The sequence below is a fragment of the Triturus cristatus genome, chromosome 8 (genome assembly GCF_964204655.1).
Source record: "Triturus cristatus chromosome 8, aTriCri1.1, whole genome shotgun sequence".
Lineage (NCBI taxonomy): Eukaryota > Metazoa > Chordata > Amphibia > Caudata > Salamandridae > Triturus > Triturus cristatus.
Window position 1 is genome coordinate 333,836,417 of NC_140591.1, and position 25,541 is coordinate 333,861,957.

Genomic DNA, 25,541 nt, shown 5'->3' on the forward strand with positions numbered 1-25,541 from the left:
CCCCAAAGTCTTCCGAGAAAAATGGTACCTCACTTGTGTACGTAGGCCTAGTGCCCACGACAGGAAACGGCGCAAAACGCAACGTGGACACACCACAATTTCACAGTAAAAAATTACCCATTTTTGGCAAAGTGCCTAGCTGTAGTTTTTTAACCCTAGCTGTGCCAAGACTTAGGGAAACCTAGCAAACCTATACATTTTTGAAAACTAGATACCCAAAGGAATCCAGGATGTGGTTACTTGACTGCCTCCCTCCAGGTTCTGTTACCCAGAATCCCTTGCAAACTGAAAAAAATTGTCCAAAAAACATTTTCCTCAAATTTCTGTGTGGGAAAGTTCTGAAATCTGCGTAGATCCACAAATTTCCTCCCACCCATCGTTCCCCCAGGTCTACCGATAAAAATGGTACCTCACTCGCGTGGGTGGGTCAAGGAACTGCAACGGGCAAGGGCCCAAAACCTATTGAGGCGACGTCAAAATTAACTATCACAAACCAACCTGGTTTTGCAAGGGGGGTCCCATGAGTTTGTGACCTGAGTCTCGGTGGCCATCTAGGGAAACCTACCAAACCCACACATTTCTGGAAACTAGACATATAGGGGAGTCCAGCCAGGTATGGCTTGCGTGGGTCCCCCAACATTCTCCTACCCAGAGGCTCCTGCAAACCGCAAATTTCCCTGAAAAAATCACTTTTTTCTCAAATTTCTGTGTGGGAAAGTTCTGGAACCTGCGTGGATCCACAAATTTCCTCCTACCCAGCGTTCCCCCAGGTCTCCCGATAACATTGGTACCTCACTCGCATGGGTGGGTCATGGACCCGCAACAGGCAAGGTCCCAAAACCTATTGAGACAACATCAAAATTACCTATCACAAACCAACCTGGTTTGAAGGGGCGTGGCCAAGCAGGCTGCGATGGTGGAAGTGCCTTGCTGAGGCTCCACGGCGGGCGGACGTTTTCCAGCGTCGTTCCCGGCCAAAACACTGAACCTCCAGCAGCCGGAGCCCGCGGAGCACCTGAAGGCGTTGACCCCTGATGCAGACTACTGGGGTCGCAGGCAAAACGGAGCCATTGAAGATCGCGATGCGGGGAGACAAGATGGCGGTAGCCCGCACCCTCGCCTAATATACGGGGGTCTCGGCGTGCTGAGGGTGGCGCAACCTGAGACACCACTTGTGAACCAGGGGGAACCGGGCGGTGACGACCTGCGGCACCCCGAGCAGCGGCATTCGGCAGAGAGGCGGACCTCACGCATCAGTCAGATCCCCGGAGCCCCCCCGCCGCTTAACCCATGGCGGCCGGTGACGGGCAGGTGAACCGGACCAAGTACAGTCGGCCGAAATAGAGGTTGGGCACCACATTGGGCAACAAGAGACCAGGGGCACCGGGCTGATCTCCCTCAGTCCCCCCCCCCCAACGGCAGGTCGCTGGGAATCAGAGCACCGTCAGGGCCGAGGCTGCCTGACCACAATATGGCGCCCGGCGTCTACAACTGCTGAACATCCCGGGTGACAGAGCGCAGAACCAGACTGCTTGGGAGTGGACAACAAGGAAGGCTGCCTGATACCGGGGAGAGTGCGTGGTAACCCCCAACACCGAGGCCCAACCTAACTGATGCCTGGCCCTAAGATGGCGGATTGAGAGACCGCTTGGCGCCCAAATCGATATTGGGCCTTCCCCAACTGGCCGGCCGCGCGGACAGTGCAGCACGACAAGCTCCTCTGTGACACCACAAGCTACTGGGCCCTGCCGGCTATACAAGTCCCCTAACCGTGCAGGCTGGACTCCACAGAGGGACCCTTACAGTGCCCACCACAGAGTGCGGTCGGGAAGGAAAATCCCCGGACTGGACAGTTGGTATACCCGCCTCGCCGGGTGGAGCGGACGGGGGATAGAGCTCACTCAGAGTCCACATCGGAGGAGGGAAGGCCTCGCACAGTGTGCGCCAGGCCCCAGCACCACAACATGCGGACCCGAGAGAGACTGCACACCCCAAGAGGCGCGATGGGGAAACCCAGGCACACGCAGACCACCACGGTCCCAGAGACGGCGCCGGAAAATATGCCGCACCCCAAGACGGGGACCAAACTGGCAACCACCCCACCGGAACTGTCCATATCTGACAAGCTGGAACGCGTATTGGCAGCCATCGAACTCTCCAGGGTGTCAATGGAAGAAAGGCTTGGCACCCTGACGACCGACATCAGCCTCATTAAGGACGACCACCGCAAGCTAGCCGACGAGGTCAATGAAGGGGGAAAGATCATGGCGGACTTGCAGCCAGCAGTAAAAGACCAACAGAAGACAATACGCGATGTCCTAACCCGCCTGTCCACAATGGAGGAACGAATGGTCGACCTGGAGGAACGCTCCAGGCGCTGTAATATACGGGTGCTTTGACTGCCGGAAGGAATTGAGGTGCAGGACCCGGTGGGGCACATGGAGGCGTGGGTGAAATCATTTACCCCGGCTGCCGACCGATCGGCCTTCTTCTCTATTGAGCGCTCTGAGTCCCGGCGCGAAGAACCCAGCCGGGTGCACCCCCGACCAATGCTAGCGAAATTCCTCCACTTTAGAGACCGGGATGCAGTGCTCAGGGCCGCCAGACGATCAGGCCCCCTCCGGGTCGAGGACAAGCAGGTGATGGTCTTCCGAGATTATGCATGGGCGGTGCAGCAGCAGAGATCACTTTTTTTTGGAGGTGAAGCGGTGACTAAGGGCAAATGACATTCAATACTCTCTGCTCTTTCCCGCTAGACTCAGAATTATCTACAACGACTCTGCCCTATTATTTACATGTGCGGAGGATGCGAGGGACTGGGCGGACCTGCACTGCCCACAACTCTCCGGATCAGGAACCATGCGAGGACAGAGAAACGGAGCGCCGCGTCCCAGAAAGCGCAACCCAAACAGAGGGTGCAATAACGAGAACAAGATAGCACAGTGCCCCGCACTAGATTCCCCGGATCTGGAGCAAATCATGCAGGAACGCCGAGACCACCTACGAGCCGTAACATAATTACAGGCCTCACCGCCTTCAGACGACATGGACAGAGCCCCACGCCTGTTCTCTTCGGCGGGTGAAGATGATAGCGACGACGCATCATGTAAAGGAGACTCGATTACCCTGCCCCGAATCACCCCTCAGACAGCAGATCTCATAAGTTAGGGAACCTGCAGGGTCATATGTAGAGGACTGTCAGAGGAACTTTGTCCTCAGTCTCTCATAGCACGTATATGAGGGGTGGTCCTGTTAGCGAAGGGATGGAGCCCCCGACAGTCCTCTCACGCTATACATGTCACACTGTTCTGATACTGCCAAGGACCAGATGACACACAATGATCCTTCACGGACCCGCCCAAGGATCACCCTCACATGCACATACCACCACCCCAAAGTTCATTTCTTGTGCACGCTCTCTTTCTTCCAGAGCGCCAGTTTGGACGTATCACTCCCAGCGATAGGTCCCCAGGATTGGGACTGTTTCCTGACCCCAGTTTGTAGTTTACCTATCCCACTTACCATGATCTCTTGTTACCTCCCATATACAGGGCAGGGGCGCGCACCTCCACGCGCGATGTCCATAAGCTAGAGCTAGGAGTCTCCACTCCCCCAGCGGCCCGGCGCTATCAGCACACACATAGCACACATAGCACATAGCACACACAGACTTCCAGTTTTTAACCCTCAATGTGCGAGGGATGCACACAGCCAGGAAACGCTATGCGATATACGCGTATATTAAGCGGCAGCAGGCGCAGATCATTTCTCTCCAGGAGACCCACTTCACTAAGGAGAAATTGCGCAAACTCCAAAAGAAATGGCGTGGCTCTTTTTGCGCCACAACCTATTCTGCCTTCGCGAGAGGTGCGCTGATCTGGATTCGGCCCGGAGAGCTCTTTCTCGAAACCAGCAGGAGGGTGGATCCCGATGGCCGATACGCATTACTAGAAGGATTGTTAGATGGGCAGCCCATCCTCGTAGGCAGCATCTATGCACCCAATATTGATCAGACACCTTTTTGAGGGACCCTGACGACCGCCCTGGTGGGATTCACACACTCCCCATGGATACTAGGTGGAGACTACAATTGCTCCTTGGACCTGACACTGGATAGATCCTACGCCCCCACCAGGCAATCCCCATCCCATGGGCACTCAGCCGCATTCCGCGCCTGGGCTGCCCACTGGTCCCTAGTGGACGCATGGAGACATACCCACCCTACTACCAAAATATATTCATTTTACTCGACACCTCACAACTTACTAGTCCGCCTGGACCGCTTCATGTGCACTCAGTCTCTCCTTCCACGCATCAGACATTCGGACTATTTGGGCAGGGTCATTTCCGATCCCGACGCACATATTGTGTCACTTGCATGGCGATCCCCCCGTCTCCCCGATCCCTACTTGGCGCCTCCCCAGAGACTGCCTTACAGACCTTGTGTTCCACCACAAACAGTCAGAAACCATTCAACACTACTTTGTCGACAATACGGGCACTGCATCGACCAGGTCCCTAGAATGGGACGCTTTTAAAGTGGTCCTACGGGGAGCTTGCATCAGGCAAATCACAGGAGTGAAACACACACTAGAAGGCAGTCCAAAACGCAGAACAGTAGCGCAGTTATCTTAAGCGGCGGATCGGCGGGAGCTTCCCCCCCACGCAACTAGCGGAGGCCAAAACCAAGTACGAGGAGGCATGTGCTGATCTACGACGCTATAATTATCACACATACACCACTAGAATCCACCAGGAAGGAAACCGCGCAGGTACCCTGCTAGCTTCGCTCATTCGTCAGGACGCACAAACACAACCGATCACCGGCATCCGCAATGCCACGGGGGAGGTGGTCTACGCTCAGGCGGACATTTTATCGGCCTTTCATGACTACTACACCATGCTTTACAAGGAACCGACTCGGGACAGGGGGCAACACATTCGGAATATACTCACCACAAACACCATAGTCCAAATCACGGATAAGGAACGCACGACATTAGACGACCCACTCACACCAGCGGAGATTAAATCCGCCATTCACCGCTTGGCCAAAAACAAAGCTCCAGGGCATGACGGCTTCCCGATAGAACTGTACTCCGCATTCTCCAAGCAGCTGGTCCCGCAGCTTGACAGTCTTTCGGGAGGCACTAGACGCGGGTCTGCTACCTCAATCGAGGCGGGAATCGGTGTTGGTAATGTTCCCCAAGGCCGATCGGGACCCCCTGCTCCGTGCATCCTATCGCCCTATCACCCTCCTGACTACGGATTGCAAAATCTTGGGGAGGAACCTGGCAGATAGACTCACGGAAATTGCCCCCAGACTGGTGCACACTGACCAGAGTGGATTTTTCCCCGGGAGGAATACCTCCTAGAATATACGTTGGCTGTTCCAGGTCCAGGATGGGGTGCGGGATAGGTTCCAACATGCGGCGTGCCTAGTACTGGACCTCGAGAAGGCGTTCGACACCCTGGCATGGCAGTACCTCTTTGAGGTGCTTCGGAGGGTGGGCATAGGGCCCCAATTTATAGCGTACGCCCGGCTATTGATACTGACCTTACCACCAGGGTTCAGATAGGCCGCTATGTCTCCTCTCCCATTCCGATCATGCACGGCACACGCCAGGGGTGCCCCCTGTCCCCCGTCATCTTTGCCATCGCCATGGAGCCTCTGGTAGCACGACTGCGGGAGGTGGGCGAGCACTGGGGCATCCCATTGGGAGGTCGCACACATTGCGTCTCCCTTCATGCGGATGATCTCTTCATTTATGTTAGAGACATCACGGCAGACCTCACCACCCTATGGACCACGCTCGCAGAATTCGAGAAGGCTGCAGGGTTGCGGGTGAATTGGGAGAAATCCTCTGTCTATCCCCTGCACCCGAATTCCCCACACAGGGAAATTCATCTGGGGGAGGCCTCACTAGCATGGAGGGGCAATGCCCCGCGCTACTCACAGTCAGATAGTGGCGGACTGCAGACGGATCTGGGACCTGGGGGATGGGGAACCCACGCCACACCCGGTATTGCACACACTACTACATATGGGGGCGGGCAGACACCATATCACATGGATTTATAAATCCATCATGGAACTAACACGCTTACCACTGACACGACTACGACTCCGCTGGGAGGAGGACTTCGGCCCCAACCTCCATGATAGAGAGTGGCTGAGAGCCCTAGAACACCACAAAAAAGTGTCTTGCAACCAAAGATTAAAAAATGTCCAGTTTAACGTGTTATACCGCGCTTATCTCAAGCCGGCGCGGCTTAAGCGCTTTTACCCATCATCTCACTTTGAATGCCCCCGCTGCCACGCTCTGGATACCCCATTTATACACATGTTTTGGACATGCCCCGTGATACAGGACGACAGTGCACACCACTCTACAAACAGTCACAGTCCTGACAGATTTTCACACATGGGAGGCATGCGCTCTAGGCATCTTTAAACGCAATAAACAAAAGAAGGTTGAGACCAAATCTGCTCTGCTGGCCGTGCTACTAGCGAAACGCAGTGTGGCAATGCACTGGCGCGCAACAGAGGGTCTGCCAATTGCGACATGGAGGGGGGCGGTGAAGAAATGGGCCGCAGCTGAAGAAGACCTCATCCGTCAGGAGGAAGCTCGTGGCATACGACGGCGTTCCATTTCACTAGAATGGGTGATGCTCCTACACGACTTTAAGCGAACACATGCTAGTGGCGCAGAGGGCCAGCTAGACACCCAGGTGGCACCTGGACCAAGCCCATGTTAATCCGTCCACTGCTCATTGTCATGACACTGTTAATGTTGATTATATATCACAGCAGTCAAGTATGAAGTGTGCTTGCTGTATGACGTGTATGCTGATGAAATCCAATAAAAAGGTTTAACAAAACAAAAAACCTGCTTTTGCAAGGGGGGGTCCCATGAGTTTTTGGCCCGGGTCTTGGCGGCCATCTAGGGAAATCTACCAAACCCACACATTTCTGGAAACTAGACACCAGTGGGAGTCCAGCAAGGTATGGCTTGCGTGGATCCCCCCAACATTCTCGTACCCAGAATTCCCTGCAAACCTCAAATTTTGTTACAAAATTCTCTTTTTCTCTCAAATTTCTGTGTGGGAAAGTTCTGGAACCTGCGTGGATCCACAAATTTCCTCCTACCCAGTGTTCCCCCAGGTCTCCCAATAAACCCCCCCCCCCCCCCCCCCTCCCTCCAAAACCATGTAGTTTTCTTATAGGTAATTTTAAAGTCTCCACAGTAGGATTTGGGCCATTTCCTGTTGCAGCCACTATGCCTACCCACACAAGTGAGGTACCATTTTTCTCGGGAGACCTGGGGGAACGCTGGGTGTTTGGAAATTTGTGAATCCACGTAGATTCCAGAACTTTCCCACACAGAAATTTGAGAAAAATGTGTTTTTTTCATCTAAATTTGAGGTTTGCTGGGGATTCTGGGTAGGAAAACGTTGGGGGACCCACGCAAGCCATACCTCGCTGAACTCCAGGCCGCTGGGGGAGTGGAGACTCCTAGCTCTAGCTCATGGACATCGCGCGTGGAGGTGCGCGCCCCTGCCCTGTATATGGGAGGTAACAAGAGATCATGGTAAGTGGGATAGGTAAACTACAAACTGGGGTCAGGAAACAGTCCCAATCCTGGGGACCTATCGCTGGGAGTGATACGTCCAAACTGGCGCTCTGGAGGAAAGAGAGCGTGCACAAGAAATGAACTATGGGGTGGTGGTATGTGCATGTGAGGGTGATCCTTGGGCGGGTCCGTGAAGGATCATTGTGTGTCATCTGGTCCTTGGCAGTATCAGAACAGTGTGACATGTATAGCGTGAGAGGACTGCCGTTGTGTCGGGGGCTCCATCCCTTCGCTAACAGGACCACCCCTCATTTACATGCTATGAGAGACTGAGGACAAAGTTCCTCTGACAGTCCTCTACATATGACCCTGTAGGTTCCCTAACTTATGAGATCTGCTGTCTGAGGGGTGATTCGGGGCAGGGTAATCGAGTCTCCTTTACATGATGCGTCGTCGCTATCATCTTCACCCGCCGAAGAGAACAGGCGTGGGGCTCTGTCCATGTCGTCTGAAGGCGGTGAGGCCTGTAATTATGTTACGGCTCGTAGGAGGTCTCGGCGTTCCTGCATGATTTGCTCCAGATCCGGGGAATCTAGTGCGGGGCACTGTGCTATCTTGTTCTCGTTATTGCGCCCTCTGTTTGGGTTGCGCTTTCTGGGACGCGGCGCTCCGTTTCTCTGTCCTCGCATGGTTCCTGATCCGGAGAGTTGTGGGCAGTGCAGGTCCGCCCAGTCCCTCGCAACCTCCGCACATGTAAATAATAGGGCAGAGTCGTTGTAGATAATTCTGAGTCTAGCGGGAAAGAGCAGAGAGTATTGAATGTCATTTGCCCTTAGTCACCGCTTCACCTCCAAAAAAAAGTGATCTCTGCTGCTGCACCGCCCATGCATAATCTCGGAAGACCATCACCTGCTTGTCCTCGACCCGGAGGGGGCCTGATCGTCTGGTGGCCCTGAGCACTGCATCCCGGTCTCTAAAGTGGAGGAATTTCGCTAGCATTGGTCGGGGGTGCACCCGGCTGGGTTCTTCGCGCCGGGACTCAGAGCTCTCAATAGAGAAGAAGGCCGATCGGTCGGCAGCCGGGGTAAAGGATTTCACCCACGCCTCCATGTGCCCCACCGGGTCCTGCACCTCAATTCCTTCCGGCAGTCAAAGCACCCGTATATTACAGCGCCTGGAGCGTTCCTCCAGGTCGACCATTCGTTCCTCCATTGTGGACAGGCGGGTTAGGACATCGCGTATTGTCTTCTGTTGGTCTTTTACTGCTGGCTGCAAGTCCGCCATGATCTTTCCCCCTTCATTGACCTCGTCGGCTAGCTTGCGGTGGTCGTCCTTAATGAGGCTGATGTCGGTCGTCAGGGTGCCTAGCCTTTCTTCCATTGACACCCTGGAGAGTTCGATGGCTGCCAATACGCGGTCCAGCTTGTCAGATATGGACAGTTCCGGTGGGGTGGTTGCCAGTTTGGTCCCCGTCTTGGGGTGCGGCATATTTTCCGGCGCCGTCTCTGGGACCGTGGTGGTCTGCGTGTCCCTGGGTTTCCCCATCGCGCCTCTTGGGGTGTGCAGTCTCTCTCGGGTCCGCATGTTGTGGTGCTGGGGCCTGGCGCACACTGTGCGAGGCCTTCCCTCCTCCGATGTGGACTCTGAGTGAGCTCTATCCCCCGTCCGCTCTACCCGGCGAGGCGGGTATACCAACTGTCCAGTCCGGGGATTTTCCTCCCCGACCGCACTCTGTGGTGGGCACTGTAAGGGTCCCTCTGTGGAGTCCAGCCTGCACGGTTAGGGGACTTGCATAGCCGGCAGGGCCCAGTAGCTTGTGGTGTCACAGAGGAGCTTGTCGTGCTGCACTGTCCGCGCGGCCGGCCAGTTGGGGAAGGCCCAATATCGATTTGGGCGCCAAGCGGTCTCTCAATCCGCCATCTTAGGGCCAGGCATCAGTTGGGTTGGGCCTCGGTGGTGGGGGGGGTACCACGCACTCTCCCCGGTATCAGGCAGCCTTCCTTGTTGTCCACTCCCAAGCAGTCTGGTTCTGCGCTCTGTCACCCGGGATGTTCAGCAGTTGTAGACGCCGGGCGCCATATTGTGGTCAGGCAGCCTCGGCAATGTGCCTACATGTGGATTTTGGGCCCTAGCGCAGCACATAGGGAAACCTAGCAAACCTGTACATTTTTGAAAACTAGACACCAAGGGGAATCCAGGATGGGGTGACTTGACTGGCTCTCATCGGGTTCTGTTACCCAGAATCCCTTACAAACCAAAGTCTTCTGAGAAAAATAGTACCTCACTTGTGTGGGTAGGCCTAGTGCCCGCGACAGGAAACGGCGCAAAACACAACAGTGAAAAATGACCCCTTTTTTTGCAAAGTGCCTAGGTGTAGTTTTTGAACCCTAGCTCTGCCGGCACCTAGGGAAACCTAGCAAACCTATACAATTTTTTAAACTAGACACCCAGGGGAATCCAGGATGGGGTGAATTGACTGGCTCTAAAAAGGTTCTGTTACCCAGAATCCCTTGCAAACCTCAACATTTGTAAAACACATTTCCTCACATTTCAGTGGTGGAAAGTTCTGGCATCTGCCTGGATCCACAAAATTCCACACCCCGCATTCCCCAAAGTCTTCCGAGAAAAATGGTACCTCACTTGTGTGGATAGGCCTAGTGCCCGCGACAGGAAACGGCCCACAACGCAACGTGGACACCACATTTTCACAGTGAAAACTGACCCTTTTTTGCTACGTGCCTCGCTGTAGATTTTGAACCCTAACTCTGTCGGCACCTAGAGAAACCTAGCAAACCTATACATTTTTTTTAAAACTAGACACCCAGTGGAATCCAGGATGGGGTGACTTGTCTGGCTCTCACCAGGTTCTGCTACCCAGAATCCCTTGCAAACCTAAAAATTTGTCAAAACAAACATTTTCCTCACATTTCTGTGGTGGAAAGTTCTGGAATCTGAGTGGATCCACGAAATTTCACCCACCCCGCATTCCCCAAAGACTTCCGAGAAAAATGGTACCTCACTTGTGTGGGTGGGTCAAGTACCCGCGACAGGCAAGCGCCCAAAACGTATTGAGTCGTCATCAAAATTACCCATCACAAAACAACCTGGTTTTGCATGAGTTTTTGGCCCCGGGGTCGGCGGCTATCTAGGTAAACCTACCAAACCCACACATTTCTGTAAAACTAGACACCCAGGGGAGTCCAGCAAGGTATGGCTTGCGTGGGTCCCCCAACGTTTCCCTACCCAGAATTCCCTGCAAACCTCAAATTTAGCTTAAAAAGTCAAGTTTTTCTCACATTTCTCTGTGGGAAAGGTGTACCGGGCTGACACAAATTTACTACCACCCAGCGTTTCCCCAGGTTTCCCGATAAAACAGGTACCTCACTTGTGTGGGTAGGCATAGTGGCTGCAACAGGAAATGACCCAAATCGTACTATGGAGACTTCAAAATTACCTATAACAAAACTACCTGGTTTTGGGGTGGGGGCACCTAGTTTTTTGGCCCCGGGATCGGCGGCCATTTTGGTAAACTACCAAACCCACACATTTCTGAAAATCAGACACCCGGGGGAGTTCAGCGAGGTATGGCTTGCGTGGGTCCCCCAACGTTTTCCTACCCAGAATCCCCAGCAAACCTCAAATTTAGATGAAAAAAACACTTTTTTCTCAAATTTCTGTGTGGGAAAGTTCTGGAATCTACGTGGATTCACAAATTTCCAAACACCCAGCGTTCCCCCAGGTCTCCCGAGAAAAATGGTACCTCACTTGTGTGGGTAGGCATAGTGGCTGCAACAGGAAATGGCCCAAATCCTACTGTGGAGACTTTAAAATTACCTATAAGAAAACTACATGGTTTTGGGGGGGGGGGTTTATCGGGAGACCTGGGGGAACGCTGGGTAGGAGGAAATTTGTGGATCCACGCAGGTTCCAGAACTTTCCCACACAGAAATTTGAGAGAAAAAGAGAATTTTGTAACAAAATTTGAGGTTTGCAGGGAATTCTGGGTACGAGAATGTTGGGGGATCCACGCAAGCCATACTTTGCTGGACTCCCCCTGGTGTCTAGTTTCCAGAAATGTGTGGGTTTGGTAGGTTTCCCTAGATGGCCGCCAAGACCCGGGCCAAAAACTCATGGGACCCCCCCTTGCAAAACCAGGTTTTTTGTTTTGTTAAACCTTTTTATTGGATTTCATCAGCATACACGTCATACAGCAAGCACACTTCATACTTGACTGCTGTGATATATAATCAACATTAACAGTGTCATGACAATGAGCAGTGGACGGATTAACATGGGCTTGGTCCAGGTGCCACCTGGGTGTCTAGCTGGCCCTCTGCACCACTAGCATGTGTTTGCTTAAAGTCGTGTAGGAGCATCACCCATTCTAGTGAAATGGGACGCCGTCTTATGCCACGAGCTTCCTCCTGACGGATGAGGTCTTCAGCTGCGGCCCATTTCTTCACCGCCCCCCTCCATGTCGCAATTGGCAGACCCTCTGTTGCGCGCCAGTGCATTGCCACACTGCGTTTAGCTAGTAGCAGAGCAGATTTGGTCTCAACCTTCTTTTGTTTATTGCGTTTAAAGATGCCTAGAGCGCATGCCTCCCATGTGTGAAAATCTGTCAGGACTGTGACTGTTTGTAGAGTGGTGTGCACTGTCGTCCTGTATCACGGGTGTCTAGTTTTAAAAAAAAATGTATAGGTTTGCTAGTTTTCTCTAGGTGCCAACAGAGTTAGGGTTCAACATCTACAGCGAGGCACGTTGCAAAAAAGGGTCAGTTTTCACTGTGAAAATGTGGTGTCCACGTTGCGTTGTGGGCCGTTTCCTGTCGCGGGCACTAGGCCTATCCACACAAGTGAGGTACCATTTTTCTCGGAAGACTTTGGGGAATGCGGGGTGTGGAATTTTGTGGATCCAGGCAGATGCCAGAACTTTCCACCACTGAAATGTGAGGAAATGTGTTTTACAAATGTTGAGGTTTGCAAGGGATTCTGGGTAACAGAAACTTTTTAGAGCCAGTCAATTCACCCCATCCTGGATTCCCCTGGGTGTCTAGTTTTCAAAAATGTACAGGTTTGCTAGGTTTCCCTACGTGCTGCGCTAGGGCCCAAAATCCACATGTAGGCACATTGCCAAAAAAAAAGCCGGTACCTAGTGGGCTTTCTGCCACCTTGGGGAGTAATCAGGGGAGGGGGTTTCGCCCTGATATACCCCCAAGGGGGCAGAAAGAATTTTTTTTTGTGGGGGTGGGGGCATTGGTATGCCCATTTTGGGCAGCCCCCACCCCTATGCATAAAAAAGCTAGCATAATCTCTTGCGCCTAGTGGGCTTTCTGCCCCCCAGGGGGCAGATCAGGGGCCACTGCCCCCATCTGCCCTCTCCGGGGGGCAGAAAGACAGGAATTTCTCTGGGGAGGGGGGTATTGTCATGCCCATTTTGGAAAGCTCCTACCCCTACATGAATAAAAAAAGAAATCCCTGGCATTAAGTGGGATTTCTGCCCCCTGGGGGGCAGATTGGCGACTACTGTCCCCCAGGGGTGGCAGAAAGGCTGTAATGGAGGCAGGGGTGGGTGCATTGGCGTTCCCGTTTCGGGCAGCCCCCACCCTCAAAACAAATGCGTAAAAATAAATCCCTGGCGTTTAGTGGGCTTTCTGCCACCTGGGGGGGGGGGCAAATTGGGGGCACTGTCCCCATCTCCCCCCCCCCCCCCCCCCCCCCCCAGGGGGGCTGAAAGGCTGTAATGGTGGTGGGGGCATTGGGGTGCCCATTTCGGGCAGACCCCACCCTAAAAACAAATGTGCTCAAAAAACTCCCTGGCGTTTGGTGGACTTTCTGCCCCCCCGGAGGGGCAGATTGGTCGCTACTGCCCCCACCCTAAAAACAAATGCGCCCAAAAGATTCCCTGGTGTTTAGTGGGCTTTCTGCACCCCCCCCCCCCCCCTACCCCCCCTGGCGGACTGGGGGCTACTAGCCCCAAGTAGTAAGACTGAATATGTCCCAAAAAGTTTTGGGTGGAGCAAAGGCTCTTGCCCAAAGGGCCGCGCCCCCCTCCCTGGTGTCTAGTAGTGGATCCCTGCTTGGGGATCGCCCCTTTCCAATGATACCTCTCCCGTTTTTTTAATTGCTCAGGGGCTGAGATAGCCCCTGAACACGTAGAAAGTGAAACTGAAATGAGCCTAAAGGCTCATTTGAGTTTCGGTTTCAGTGAAATGATGTCAGCGCGACCTGCGCGCTGATCGTCATTTCACTGAAACGGGAGGGGGGTCACAGTGGAGAATTGGAAATCCCTCTGGTGCTTGCACCAGAGGGATTTCTGGGGCCTTGTGACATGACGGCTGGGAGCCGTCATGAGCACACGCCCACTGTGTCTCATGACGGCTCCCGGCCATCATGAGCTCCTAAGGGGTTAATCTCCTAACCATCTACCCATTGTTACCATTGCTTCAGACAATGGTAACAATGTTCCAGGGTTTACGACAGGAGCACCTCTTCTATGATTTACTATATGTCGCCAGTGTGATTTGTTCATGTCTGGTGAGGTGACTGTTAGTCATGTGCTGTGTCCTAGGACTCGTTAGTAGGAGCTCCATGGAGTATGCTACCATCACAGTGAGGAGGTATCCCATCACAATACCTTCACTTTGTTGAATACTGACACCAACTGAAGTCACCTCCCTCAGGCAACTTTGCGGCTACTGGGTCGAATGGCCTAAAAATAGGCCATAGGCCCCTTTCAAATCGCCATGTGTTTGTATGTGCACTGGTAGAGTACACCTGTCTCTCACTGCAATACCGAATTAACTCTTTACTATAATCTGGCAGTCCTACAGCTCCTCCCAGCTGTGTGCTGGGAGCAGAATATATGTGACCTTTTTCACAGGAACTCAAGGAAACCTATCTTCGGTGGACAAGTTCTCTTCACACATAGAGGATTTGGCCTGGATATCTACTGTGAACTTATGTTGTGGGAGAGTCCTAACCTGAACTGACCCCTGAAAACACTTCTCTGTGTCGAGCATAAAAGGCAACATGTCAGTGCTTCAGATAACTTTTTGGCGGAGCTCAGGGTTTCACACTTATCAGTTCCTGGAGTGTTTGTGTGCCTCTGTACTGGTGTAGCTGTATTCCTTATGTATAATATATGCTCTTTATGGTTACCCTGTTCCAGTTTTGTGTCTCTTCCTTCCAGAGGGGCGAATAGCAGCATTACCCTGCTAGCGGTCCTGAGCCTTTGACCCCTGTGACTTGCTCAGTCCCCTCTCCTTGTGGAAGGCTGCACAGAATGAATAGAGAAGGTGTTCCAGAATATTTGAAACTCTTAAAGCTGCGGTGCGTAAGAGGCTCTCTCACAGCTTGAGAAAGGTGTTGATATTTTTGATGTCCCAAAGTAGCTCATCACGCACATCTTTGTGCGTAAGACTCTGTAAAGGCTGTGCCACTAGGGAAAAGTTTAGTAATTAGCCCACCATCCTCCGAAACAACCTGCCTTCTCTCTGCATAGTTAGAGGGCTCATTTTCAGAATACCAGATATTCTCTCCCGAGATACCTTCCTTGCTTCTTTCTGAATATGATGTCCTAGATACAGGACTTCCTTCTGACATTATTGCAACTTGCTTGAGGGCTCTTGAGGTCCGTTCTCAGCCAGATGATTCAAAAGAGCAATAGTTACCAATTTGCATGCTTCTTGTGACATCGAAGACACCAGCAAGTTGTTGATATACTTAACTAGAACTGAATTGCACAGTAACTTCAGGGTCTCCAGATTCTTTTTCAAGATCTGGTTGAAGAGTAAGGGGCTTTTTGTATACCCTTGTGGAACGCTGAACCATGCCGGAATTTTATTTTGAAACCGGGACAGAAACTGACTGCCTTGGTGCAGTGAGATGGAAAAGAATGCTTAACACAAATCGATTACTGTGAATCACAGGATATCTGAAACAGTATTACGGCAGGATTCAGAACCACGGAACAACATGGGACAATGATGTTGTTGATCTTTCTTAGTTGCTCAACTATTCTATATTTGCAGTCGTATTTCTGCAGGCTCATCATCGTGGAATTACATAGACTACCCAGAATCTCCTTCAAATTCTCTTGCTCTATCATGAATTCAATTCCTGGGGCAATTCAAGCCACAGATTGTGGTGAGAGTTTGTACTGGGATGTTCAGGATACACTGCATTCAGTTTGACTGCTATTCGACTGGTTGTACACCTTTGATTAGACCGATATTTTTACCAAAATAAGTCCCAGACTTTGGATTTAACAGAGCCTTTCCAGTCAAGGGGCAAATCATCTGTGGTCATTATAGGAAACAACCCAACAGTTGTTTCCTGTTTGGTCAGTTCAAAACCTACATCTTGATCGTGTCTGAAGCTCAACACCCTATGGTGTACAGTAGATCACACAGTTTAGTTAGCAGAGTAAATCCCTACCAGTGGGTTAACTGGACTTAAATCACACACTATGAAATGATAGTTCTCCTGAAAGGGACCTATCTGTATAGGAGCTGTTGCTGGCACAGGTTTTAAAATCAGTTTATGACCAATGCATATAACCTGGAGTTGTTTTCCCCAGAGTTGTAGGTTTGGAACTTCCAACGTCCTTACAGTGGAACGAGTAGCAACGGTATCAATCAAAAATAACACTTGCTAGCCATTTATCTCACCATCCACAAATGGCTCACTCTTGTCTACCTCCAAGGCTGCACCAAGTATGCGATCTTCCTCCCCTCTCAGGCACTATTGTTGTGCCTGACCAGACCCATAGTCTCCGGAAATGTTGAAGACTGGGAACATTTGTAAGCTATTATGATTGTCAAAGGAGTTCGGATTAGCCCTAGGGCTGAGTTTGCTTTAAATCTAGGATTTCCTTTGGCTTCCGGTGTCATCAGGGCTTGGGGCATCTGCGTCATTGGAATTTGGAACATAATAGAATTCTGGCGTCTCTGCATCTGGTTGTTTTGCGATAGCATCGTATTCATGTTTTGAAATTGACCATCACTTGATGATCTGTTGGGATTAAGCCGATATTCCCTCTACCAGTTGCCCAATTTGTTACAATAATGACACAGGTTAGACATCCTGAGGGTTTCCACTCTATCCCAGTACTCTGATCAAGTCATCACACCATGACCTCTCCCTTGCGGAACACCGCCTCTCTGTGCATCATCTGTCCTCTACTTTGAAACCTGACTTCTGCCACTAATGCCATGATTGTAACCTGTGTGTGCGAGGCATCTGTGCTGTAAATACACATGCTTTGCATACTCCTGCAATCTAGTGTTGGATCCGGATGTTTGCAAGTTGTTTTTCTTTGAAGAAGTCTTTTCCAGTCACGAGGTAAGGTGACTCCTCCTTTCGGTGATAGTGCGCATGGACATAGACTCCATTGTTAGATTTTCTTTCCGCCATCAGGTTCCGACGTGTATTGCTGCGCTCCGGTTCAGAAACCATCCTCGGGTTCCCCTCAGTGCACAATCCACTGTACCCTCAACTGTATTATCGTACGCACTTTCCTATCCTCCGCGAATCAATTCGTTCGGAAAACTCTTCGGTCGAAAACATTGTGGGTGGCCTTTGGGCCTAGCCGTGTCTGTCCAGCATTCTGCCGATGGAACGGACTCCGTTTCAGTTTTGTCCTCGGTGCCACTCCAAGTACCCTCGCACCAACTTACATAAAGTCTGCAACTTGTGCCTCTCACCGGAGCACAAGGAAGAAGATTGGGATGCTGGTCGGTTGTTCCAATCGAAAAAGACTCTTCGGGATCATCGGGCTCAACTACGTGAAATGCAGTCTCAAAGCCCCAAACCTACTCCAGATATCTTCTGGGAAGAATCCGAACCGGAAGAAGCGACAGCAGCGGAAGAAGGGGCCTTCTATGTCCCAGAATCGGATTCTGATCTGGAAATCGAACTGGAGTCCGAGGACGTTCCACCAGGACTGGGTGCTGTGAGTACTAAAGCCCCTTTACCCCATAAACTCTCTTCCACCAAACAGAAGGCCTTCAGCACCACCTCTGCCTTGGTCGGCACCAAGACTACGTTTCCGACAACCCGCCCTCGGGCCCGGTACCGAAACAAAAGGTCAAGCCTTCCGGCTCGGGATCGAGTCAAGACAGATTGTCTTCGGATCTGAAACATTCTGCTCCGAAGGTCGAAAAGGACACGCCTGGTTCAGCACCGAAACATTTGATGCTGAAATCGAAAGAAGATCTTCTGAAGTCCCCGGGACCCAATCTTAGAAGTTATGAAAGAAAGATTAGACCCTAAACAGAAGAAGATATACATTCATTCAGATACTGGACACAGTTTAGCTAAAACACCTTTCAGAAGGAAAGTCAGTTCAGAGGTCACTGGTTATAAGGTTCTTCTCAAGAAGGACATGGCTACAAGTCCCATTCACCCTGCTTTGCCATCCCCTCCACCATCTTCACCATTACCACAACTGCCAGGCTCAGATCCACTATACATAACACCTCAGGATTCTCCTCATACACAGCCTGATTTAGGAGATGATGATGACCATGACAATGGGATGACTATAATATTGATCCACCTATGGATTATGATCCAGATTTATACCCTGCAAAGCCATCACCTCCAGATAATAATGTAGCTTAAAATAGCTAATTTCAAGGGCAACAGCTTATCATGGAGTGACACTACATAAAGAGTCTTTGGATGAAGACTTTTTATTTGAGACACTAGGCTCTTCTTACAAGACTAGTAAAAGTCTGCCCATGTTAAAAGGAATGATGAGACATGCAAATAAGATATTTAAGGACCCTGTGCGTGCCCGCATGTTAACACCTAGGATTGACAAAAAATTCAAACCCCCACCATCTGACCCCATTTTTATAAAGGACAGCTACCCTTAGACTCACTAGTAGTCTCTAATGCTCGTAAGAGAGCAAACTCCCAGACCTCTGCAGATGCACCATCCCCAGACAAAGCCTAACTTGATTGACACATCTGGTAAAAGGGTAGTCGCTCAAGCTGCTAACCACGGACGCATTGCCAACATGCAGAGCCTACTAGCTAGGTATGACAGGGCACACTGTGATGAGATGGAAGATCTACTTCAACACCTCCCAGAAGAGTACAAAAAGAACACACGAGTTAGTTCAAGATGGCAAGCTCATATCGAATTCCTCCATTAGATGTGCTTTAGATGTGGCTGACACTGCAGCGAGAGGAGTTACCACCAGCATTCTCCTACGTAGACATGCTTGGCTTCAAATTTCAGGTTTTAAACCTGAGGTCCAGCGGTCTATTTTAAATTCCTCTTTTTGACAAGCAACATCTCTTCGGACCTCAAGTAGTTGAGGACTTAGAAAAGATGAAAAAGGACACAGATGTGGGGAAATCCATGGGAGAGCTTCAGTCGCCATCGAACAGAGGCTCCTTTCGCTGCTCATTTTATAGGGCAGGATCCAAAAGTACAGCCTCTGACCCTAATACTTCCTCCTATAGTTCAAACACTCAACCATCTCCCTCTAGAGGCTTCTATAAGGGAGGGTACAGAGGAAGCAATTTAAAGAGTAACTCCCCTTCCCCCAATAAGCAGTGACTTGCCTACATTTGCCCCGATCGTTTGACACCTGTCGGGGAAAGACTTCAACAATTTCTCCCCATTTGGCAATCCATAACATCAGACAAATGCGTACTAGACGCTATCCGGCATGGTTATTGCCTGGAGCTCACCAGCAATCCTCCCAATTTTCCACCTTGAACTCACAAGCTCTCATCAGAGCACTTACAGCTCCTCAAACAAGAGGTACAAGCTCTTTTAACAAAGTGAGCCATAGAACCAGTTCCACTACAGTACCAAGGTTCAGGGGTTTACTATCTACTTTCTAATCCCCAAAAAGGATGGCTCCTTAAAGCCAATTTTGGACCTAAGGATCTTAAACCTGTACATACTGTCAGACAATTTCAATATGGTTATGCTTCAGCAAGTGCTTCCTCTTCTGCAGAAAGGCGATTTTATGTCCACACTAGACTTAAAAGACGCATACTTTCACATTCCGGTTCACTCAGCAGCTTTACAAATATCTCATTTTTGTGATAGCAGGAAAACACTATTAGTTCAAGGTACCCCCCTTCAGAGTAACTACTGCTCCCAGAGTGTTCACCAAATGTCTAGCAGTAGTGGCAGCACATCTCCAAAGACAACAGATTCATGTCTCTCCATACCTAGACGATTAGCTCGTCAAAGCCAGCACACACCAAAAGTGTTTACAACACACCCAGACTACATTAGACCTACTTCGCCAATTGGGTTATACGGTCAATACACAAAAAGTCTAAGCTTCAGCCTTCACAGATGCAGTCCTATGTGGGAGCGACTCTAAACCCTCACACATCTCTAGCCTCTCCCAATGCAGCTAGAATTCGAAATGTTCAAACTCTGTTACTACAGTTTCAGACCAACCAATACTTAGAGGGTCAGAACTTTCATGCAACTGTTAGGAATGATGGCATCATGCATTGCAATAGTGCCTCATGCAAGGTTACACATGCATCCCCTTGAGAATGCTTAGCACGTCAGTGGAATCAGTCTCAGGGTCAATTAATAGATCTAGTGTTGGTGGACAGCTGCACCCATCGCTCTCTGCAGTGGTGGAACACACACAATGTATCAAAAGGGTGGCCCTACATCAACCCTGTTCCACAGATCGTGCTAACAGCAGATGCGTCTCTCACAGGTTGGGGTGCCCATCTCCACAATTTGACAATTCCGGGTCTATGGGACAACAAGCACAATGGTCTTCACATCAACTATCTAGAGCTTCTAGCTATGTATCTAGTTCTGAAAGCTTTTCAGTCTCACCTCATAGGGAAAGTTGTCTTAATCCTCACGGATGCTCTGGAATATCTTCAGATGGATCCCCGTCAACACCAGGAAAACCGTAACCCAAGCCCTCATCACCAGCAATCTCGACTACAGGAACGCTTTATTTGCCGGAATCACCACCTAAGTCCTCAAGAGACTCCAGACCATTCAGAACGCAGCAGCTAGACTCATCCTCAACCTCCCCAAAAGCACCCACTTCACCCCCCATCTCAGGAAACCTCCACTGGCTCCTCGTCAAGAGGAGATGCCAGTTCAAGCTTCTAACACACGCCTACTGAGCACTACACAACCAGGGACTAGCTTACATCAACCACCGCATCAACTTCCACCCCTCTGCATCTGCCGCAGCGGAGGCCATGCCTTCTACCTCGCTGCGAAAGCCTGAAACAACCTGCCCTTTTACCTACGAGCATCTCCCACCCTGGTGGAATTCAGAAGAGAACTCAAGACCTGGCTTTTCGAATGAGACCACCTATACCTCAGTGCCCAAATGCCCTCAGGGGAGAGGAGACATGCTCTACAAGACTTATTGACCAAGAATATCGGGTTGACTATCAGCTCGTTGTAGGGTTTAACAAAGCAAAAAAGAGCAAGGCAGGGAAAAAACAAACCATGTCACAATGGATTGTTCTCTGCATAAAGGTCTGCTATAAACTGGCTAAGAAGCAGCCACCAGAAGCCCTATTTCCCATTCCACCATGGCTAAAGCTGCCACCAATACATTGGCACACGGAGTGCCTGTACTGGACTTTAGTCATGAAGCAGTACTCCCTCGACAGTCAGGCCTGTTCTGGAGGGCTTTTTGGTATGAGCCAATTCACAGACCACCACCTTAGTAGGCACCTTGGAAGGTACTGCTCTGTTATCTGTTCACAAGGTGAGGAATATGCGGTTAGAAGTATGCATCAGAAGAGCAAGTTGGCTACTTTCAGTGATCTATTTGTAACATGTGTTGGCCGTAGATACATATGCTCGGCATACTTCTGCAATCTAGTGTTAGGCTTGGATGTTTGCACCTTGTTTTTCTTCAAAGAAATCTTTTGAGTCATGAGGTATAGTGACAACTCCTATAGGCTGTATTGTGTATGTTCATTGGCTACTTTGTTAGATTGTTTTTCTCTGCCGTCGGATTCGATCATCTGTCTCGGAGCTCCTGGATCAAGGCTTTGTTGCATTCTCCAGCAACTACTGTTTTTTGACAATCTTCTTCCCACCCACAGGGGCTCAGTCCCGGGTTTTCGACTTTGTCCTCCAGACTTTATACCGCTATCCGTTTTCACTCTACGCACGCAGAGTGATGGAAAAAACTCCCTTCAGCTTCTGCCCCAAGTGCCACTCAAACTATTCCAGGCAAGATCACTATCTGGTTTGCAAACTTTGCCTGTCTCCAGAACATGACGAGATGTGTGAAGTCTGCTTGGCCTTCCATTAGAAGAAAACACTTCATCAACGAAGAGAGCCGTGCTGGGCCCACAGCACAATGCACCAAGCCCAAGATGCACCTGATATCTTCGGGGACAAGCCACAACACCTCCATGCTGAGGAAGACTATGAGAAGGAGGCAGAAGCCCAAGGCGTGCAGGCGGATGTCCTCATCCTTCTTGCCAGCAGTACAGACTACAACCCAGATGCCTCCACAGGATATACGAGTACTTTGGTGAAAGGCTCTCAAGCTCACATAAAGACACTTGCACAGGCTCATGGAACTCCACTGCCCTTGGGCCATGGGGGTATCCTGCATAAGGCAAAGGAGCAGACAGTCGTCCCTCTGCCGAAACAATCCTCAAAAGGCACTGAAAAAACAAAGGCACCAAATCTTACCAGGTCGAAGCCAGTTTGAAAGCAGGTGTCGAACACACAGATAGCGACACTGGAAAAGACTTCCAAGCCTCCGGAGCCAAAACCAGTAAGAACCAGAGCGCCTAAGGAACTGAAAACACCCTCAGCACTAAAACAGAGTCTCCAGCCCAAGTCTGCTTCAACGCCTAAAATGTCTTCAGCATCAACACTCTTAGTGGCAGAAACATTTTCAGCATTCAAAGTCTTGATGCCCAAAACACCGAAGACTGCTGTGGAACCAGAGGAGCGCACAATTCATCATAATAATCAAGACCCAAGTCCCTGTGATTCCTCCCTAAATTGGACCATTGTAAGTACTTTAGTACCTTCCCAGTTGGCTACTGGTGTACCCCTGTAAGTCCCTCGTATATGGTACCCAGGGCATAGGTGCACCAGGGATCTCCCATGGGCTATAGAATGTATTATGCCACCCATGAGACCACTCACAATGTGACTACAGTCCTGCCATTGAGCCTGTGTAAGCTGGTGCTAGCACCACTTACAACAGATATAAGTTTCCTTATGTCTGAGGTCACTTCACTTAAAACCTATGTCACCCCCTATGGCAGTCCTGAGTGCAGGGTGCTTAGTTACAAGTATGAGGGTGCCCCTGCATGAGCAGGGCCCCTCTACAAGCCCTGAAGTTGATTCTTCAGGCTTTGTATGTGCGGTCAGCCATTTACTACATATAGTGGACATCAAGTCAAATACGAGATGTCTAACTATATATTGGCTGCACCGAAACCGGTCCTGTTTGGTATCAAATATGTTGAAATCCTTCCCCAACACCGATCGCAGTGTTGGATGTTGGATCCCATGTACTGCTTTGCATGTACTCGCTGCGTACATGCAAAGCAGACAATACATGTCTGTTTAAAATTCCAGTTATTTTAACCTTTATAGAATGACTGACAAGTCATTCTCCCTCCATTGCAATAGCCTGAAATCTTAGTATAGTTCTCACCAGCCTTATGGGTCCTCCCTTTGAACCACTACATTCATGTGATTTACATTTCCTCACATGGAAGGCAGCTTTCTTAGAGGCTGTAACATCTCTGACGGATAAGTGAACTTCAAGTGCTCACCTTACAAGAACTTTTTTCCAGGTCCGTCCGGATAAATAAGTACTGAGAACAAACCCCAAAATTTCTTCCTAAAGGTTTCTTCTGTTCATTTAAACCAAACCATTGAGATCCAATATGTTCCTTCCCAAATCAGACTCGGTGGCAGACAGAGCTCCACACACCCTTGTTTATAAAAGAGTGGTTATGTACTACATTGAGATGACAACCTTAATGCAAAATTCAACTTTTCGTAGCTTTTTCAAGCTCTCAAAAAGGCTCACCAATATCTAAAGCTGGAATCGTGAGGTGGCTAGTAAAATGCATTGAAACCTGCTACCACAAAGCGAAGCGTGTACTACCTACTGCGCCAAAGCTCAATTCCACAAGTAAAAATGCAGCCTCTATTGCTTTTATAGGAAACATTCTACTGTTGGATATTTGAAAGGCAGCTACATGGAATAACCCACATACATTCGCAAAACACTATTGTTTTGATGTTTTTGCTAACCAACAAGCTAGAGTGGATTAAGCTGTATTATATTACGAACACTTTTTCAAGCATCTACCTCGTCCATTAGCTAGCCACTGCTTTTCGGGAGCCCTGCTTTACATTTGATGCTAAGTATTTGTGTCTACAGCCAACACATGCTACAAATTAAACGTATTACTTACCCTGTAAGTATCTATTCATAGTGCGTAGTGCTGTAGAGTCACAAGCACACACCCTTCCCCCTGGAAGCTAATGGTTGACGTGCCTTTACTCTCCTTATACACTTGTTTTTATTAAACCATAACCTGCATGTTCATCTTTACTATCTTTCTAATGCTTCTATCCTAAACTCACCCGATGAGCCTAAAAACAATCTAACAAAGAAGCCAATGAACATGCACCGTACAGACTATAGGAGGAGTCACTATACTGCATGACTCAAAAGTCTTCATCGAAGAAAAATAAGTTGCAAACGTTCAAGCCCAATACTCGATGGCAGGAGTATGCCAAGCATATGAATCTATGGCACTACACGCTACAAATAGATGCTTACAGGGGAAGTAATATATTCCTTCTGCTGGATAAGCTAACTGTAAATTCCTCACCGATTCTCCCACTTCCCCATTTTGTGAACTGGACTCTTTGCCATTGAAAAAGCTCCCACTCTAGAGTTTTGCACACTGATCATGCCAATGGGTTCTGCGTCTGAACTCTCAATCATCCTAAGAAAGCAACTGACATTATCATGCATAGGTGGCGCTTATATGTGTCTTCACTTGCCCAGGAGTACTGCTTTGAAGCTTCCGGACACAGTGTGATGCTTGGAAATTATTCACAAGGAGAGAAATCTTTAATAGTTTCCACCAGAAAGATAGTTACTGAAGGTAAGTAACTTGTTCTTCTAGTGGATACTTTATCTAATTGCACTGCCCTTTTGCCTCACATTTCTGTGCAATGTTCTCTTTTTCACTCTTGCTAGTGCCTCTGATTATTGTTGGGCTCTGCTTCCAAGGGTGTGGACAGAGTCCAGAAACTGACATCATTGCTCAAGGTTGACATTTGTGTGTGGCGTTATCGTCCCTTCTGGGGCTGAACAAAGTATCCAGTTTGGTGCCTGGAGATAAACTGAAGGTGAGGAACCTGCAATTAAAGATTGTTCACCATAAAGGGTGTTACTAAAGGTAAGTAACTTGTTCTTTTAGTTGTATTGTGAGTTTAGCTTATTTTTCAGTCCCAGTTGGAGCAATGCAGTATGTAGGACATTTTGTTTGCTGGGAGATGTATTTAAAAATAAAGTGTTAATTATCGTAGTTAACTAAAATATTTAAAGTTACTACATACTACTTACAGATCGTTTTATTGGCAGGTTTCAGACTTGTAAACACGAAGTGCATGATGTTGGTGGATATGTGGAAAAAAATTCAGCACTCCAATATCGTAACCTTGAGGGAAGTATTTACCACTAAAGCATTCGGAGAACATTGTAAGTTGAAGCATTCACATTCAGAACTTTTTTTTTCATTTCTAGATAAGCTGGGGATCAAATAACTATTTTGCCATCTGTTTTTCAGCGCTGGTGTTTGCTTATGATTTTCATGCTGGAGCAGAGACCATGATGAGCAGACATTTTAACGATCCTGGCGCTGATGCCTATTTCACTAAAAGGAAATGGGGTAAGGAAAATAAGTTTGAAAACATACGTATAGACCGTAA

The 25,541-nt window shown here is 49.5% G+C and overlaps 1 protein-coding gene across 1 annotated transcript in view; it reads left to right on the forward strand.

Annotated features, from left to right (window-relative positions):
• PAN3 (poly(A) specific ribonuclease subunit PAN3) overlaps nucleotides 1–25,541 on the forward strand; it is a 1,123,747-nt gene that overhangs the window by 526,530 nt on the left and 571,676 nt on the right. Inside the window, exons 12-13 of the mRNA XM_085621639.1 lie at nucleotides 25,195–25,311; nucleotides 25,400–25,501. Coding sequence (XP_085477765.1) covers nucleotides 25,195–25,311; nucleotides 25,400–25,501 — 219 coding nt within the window. The remainder of the gene's footprint in view (nucleotides 1–25,194; nucleotides 25,312–25,399; nucleotides 25,502–25,541) is intronic.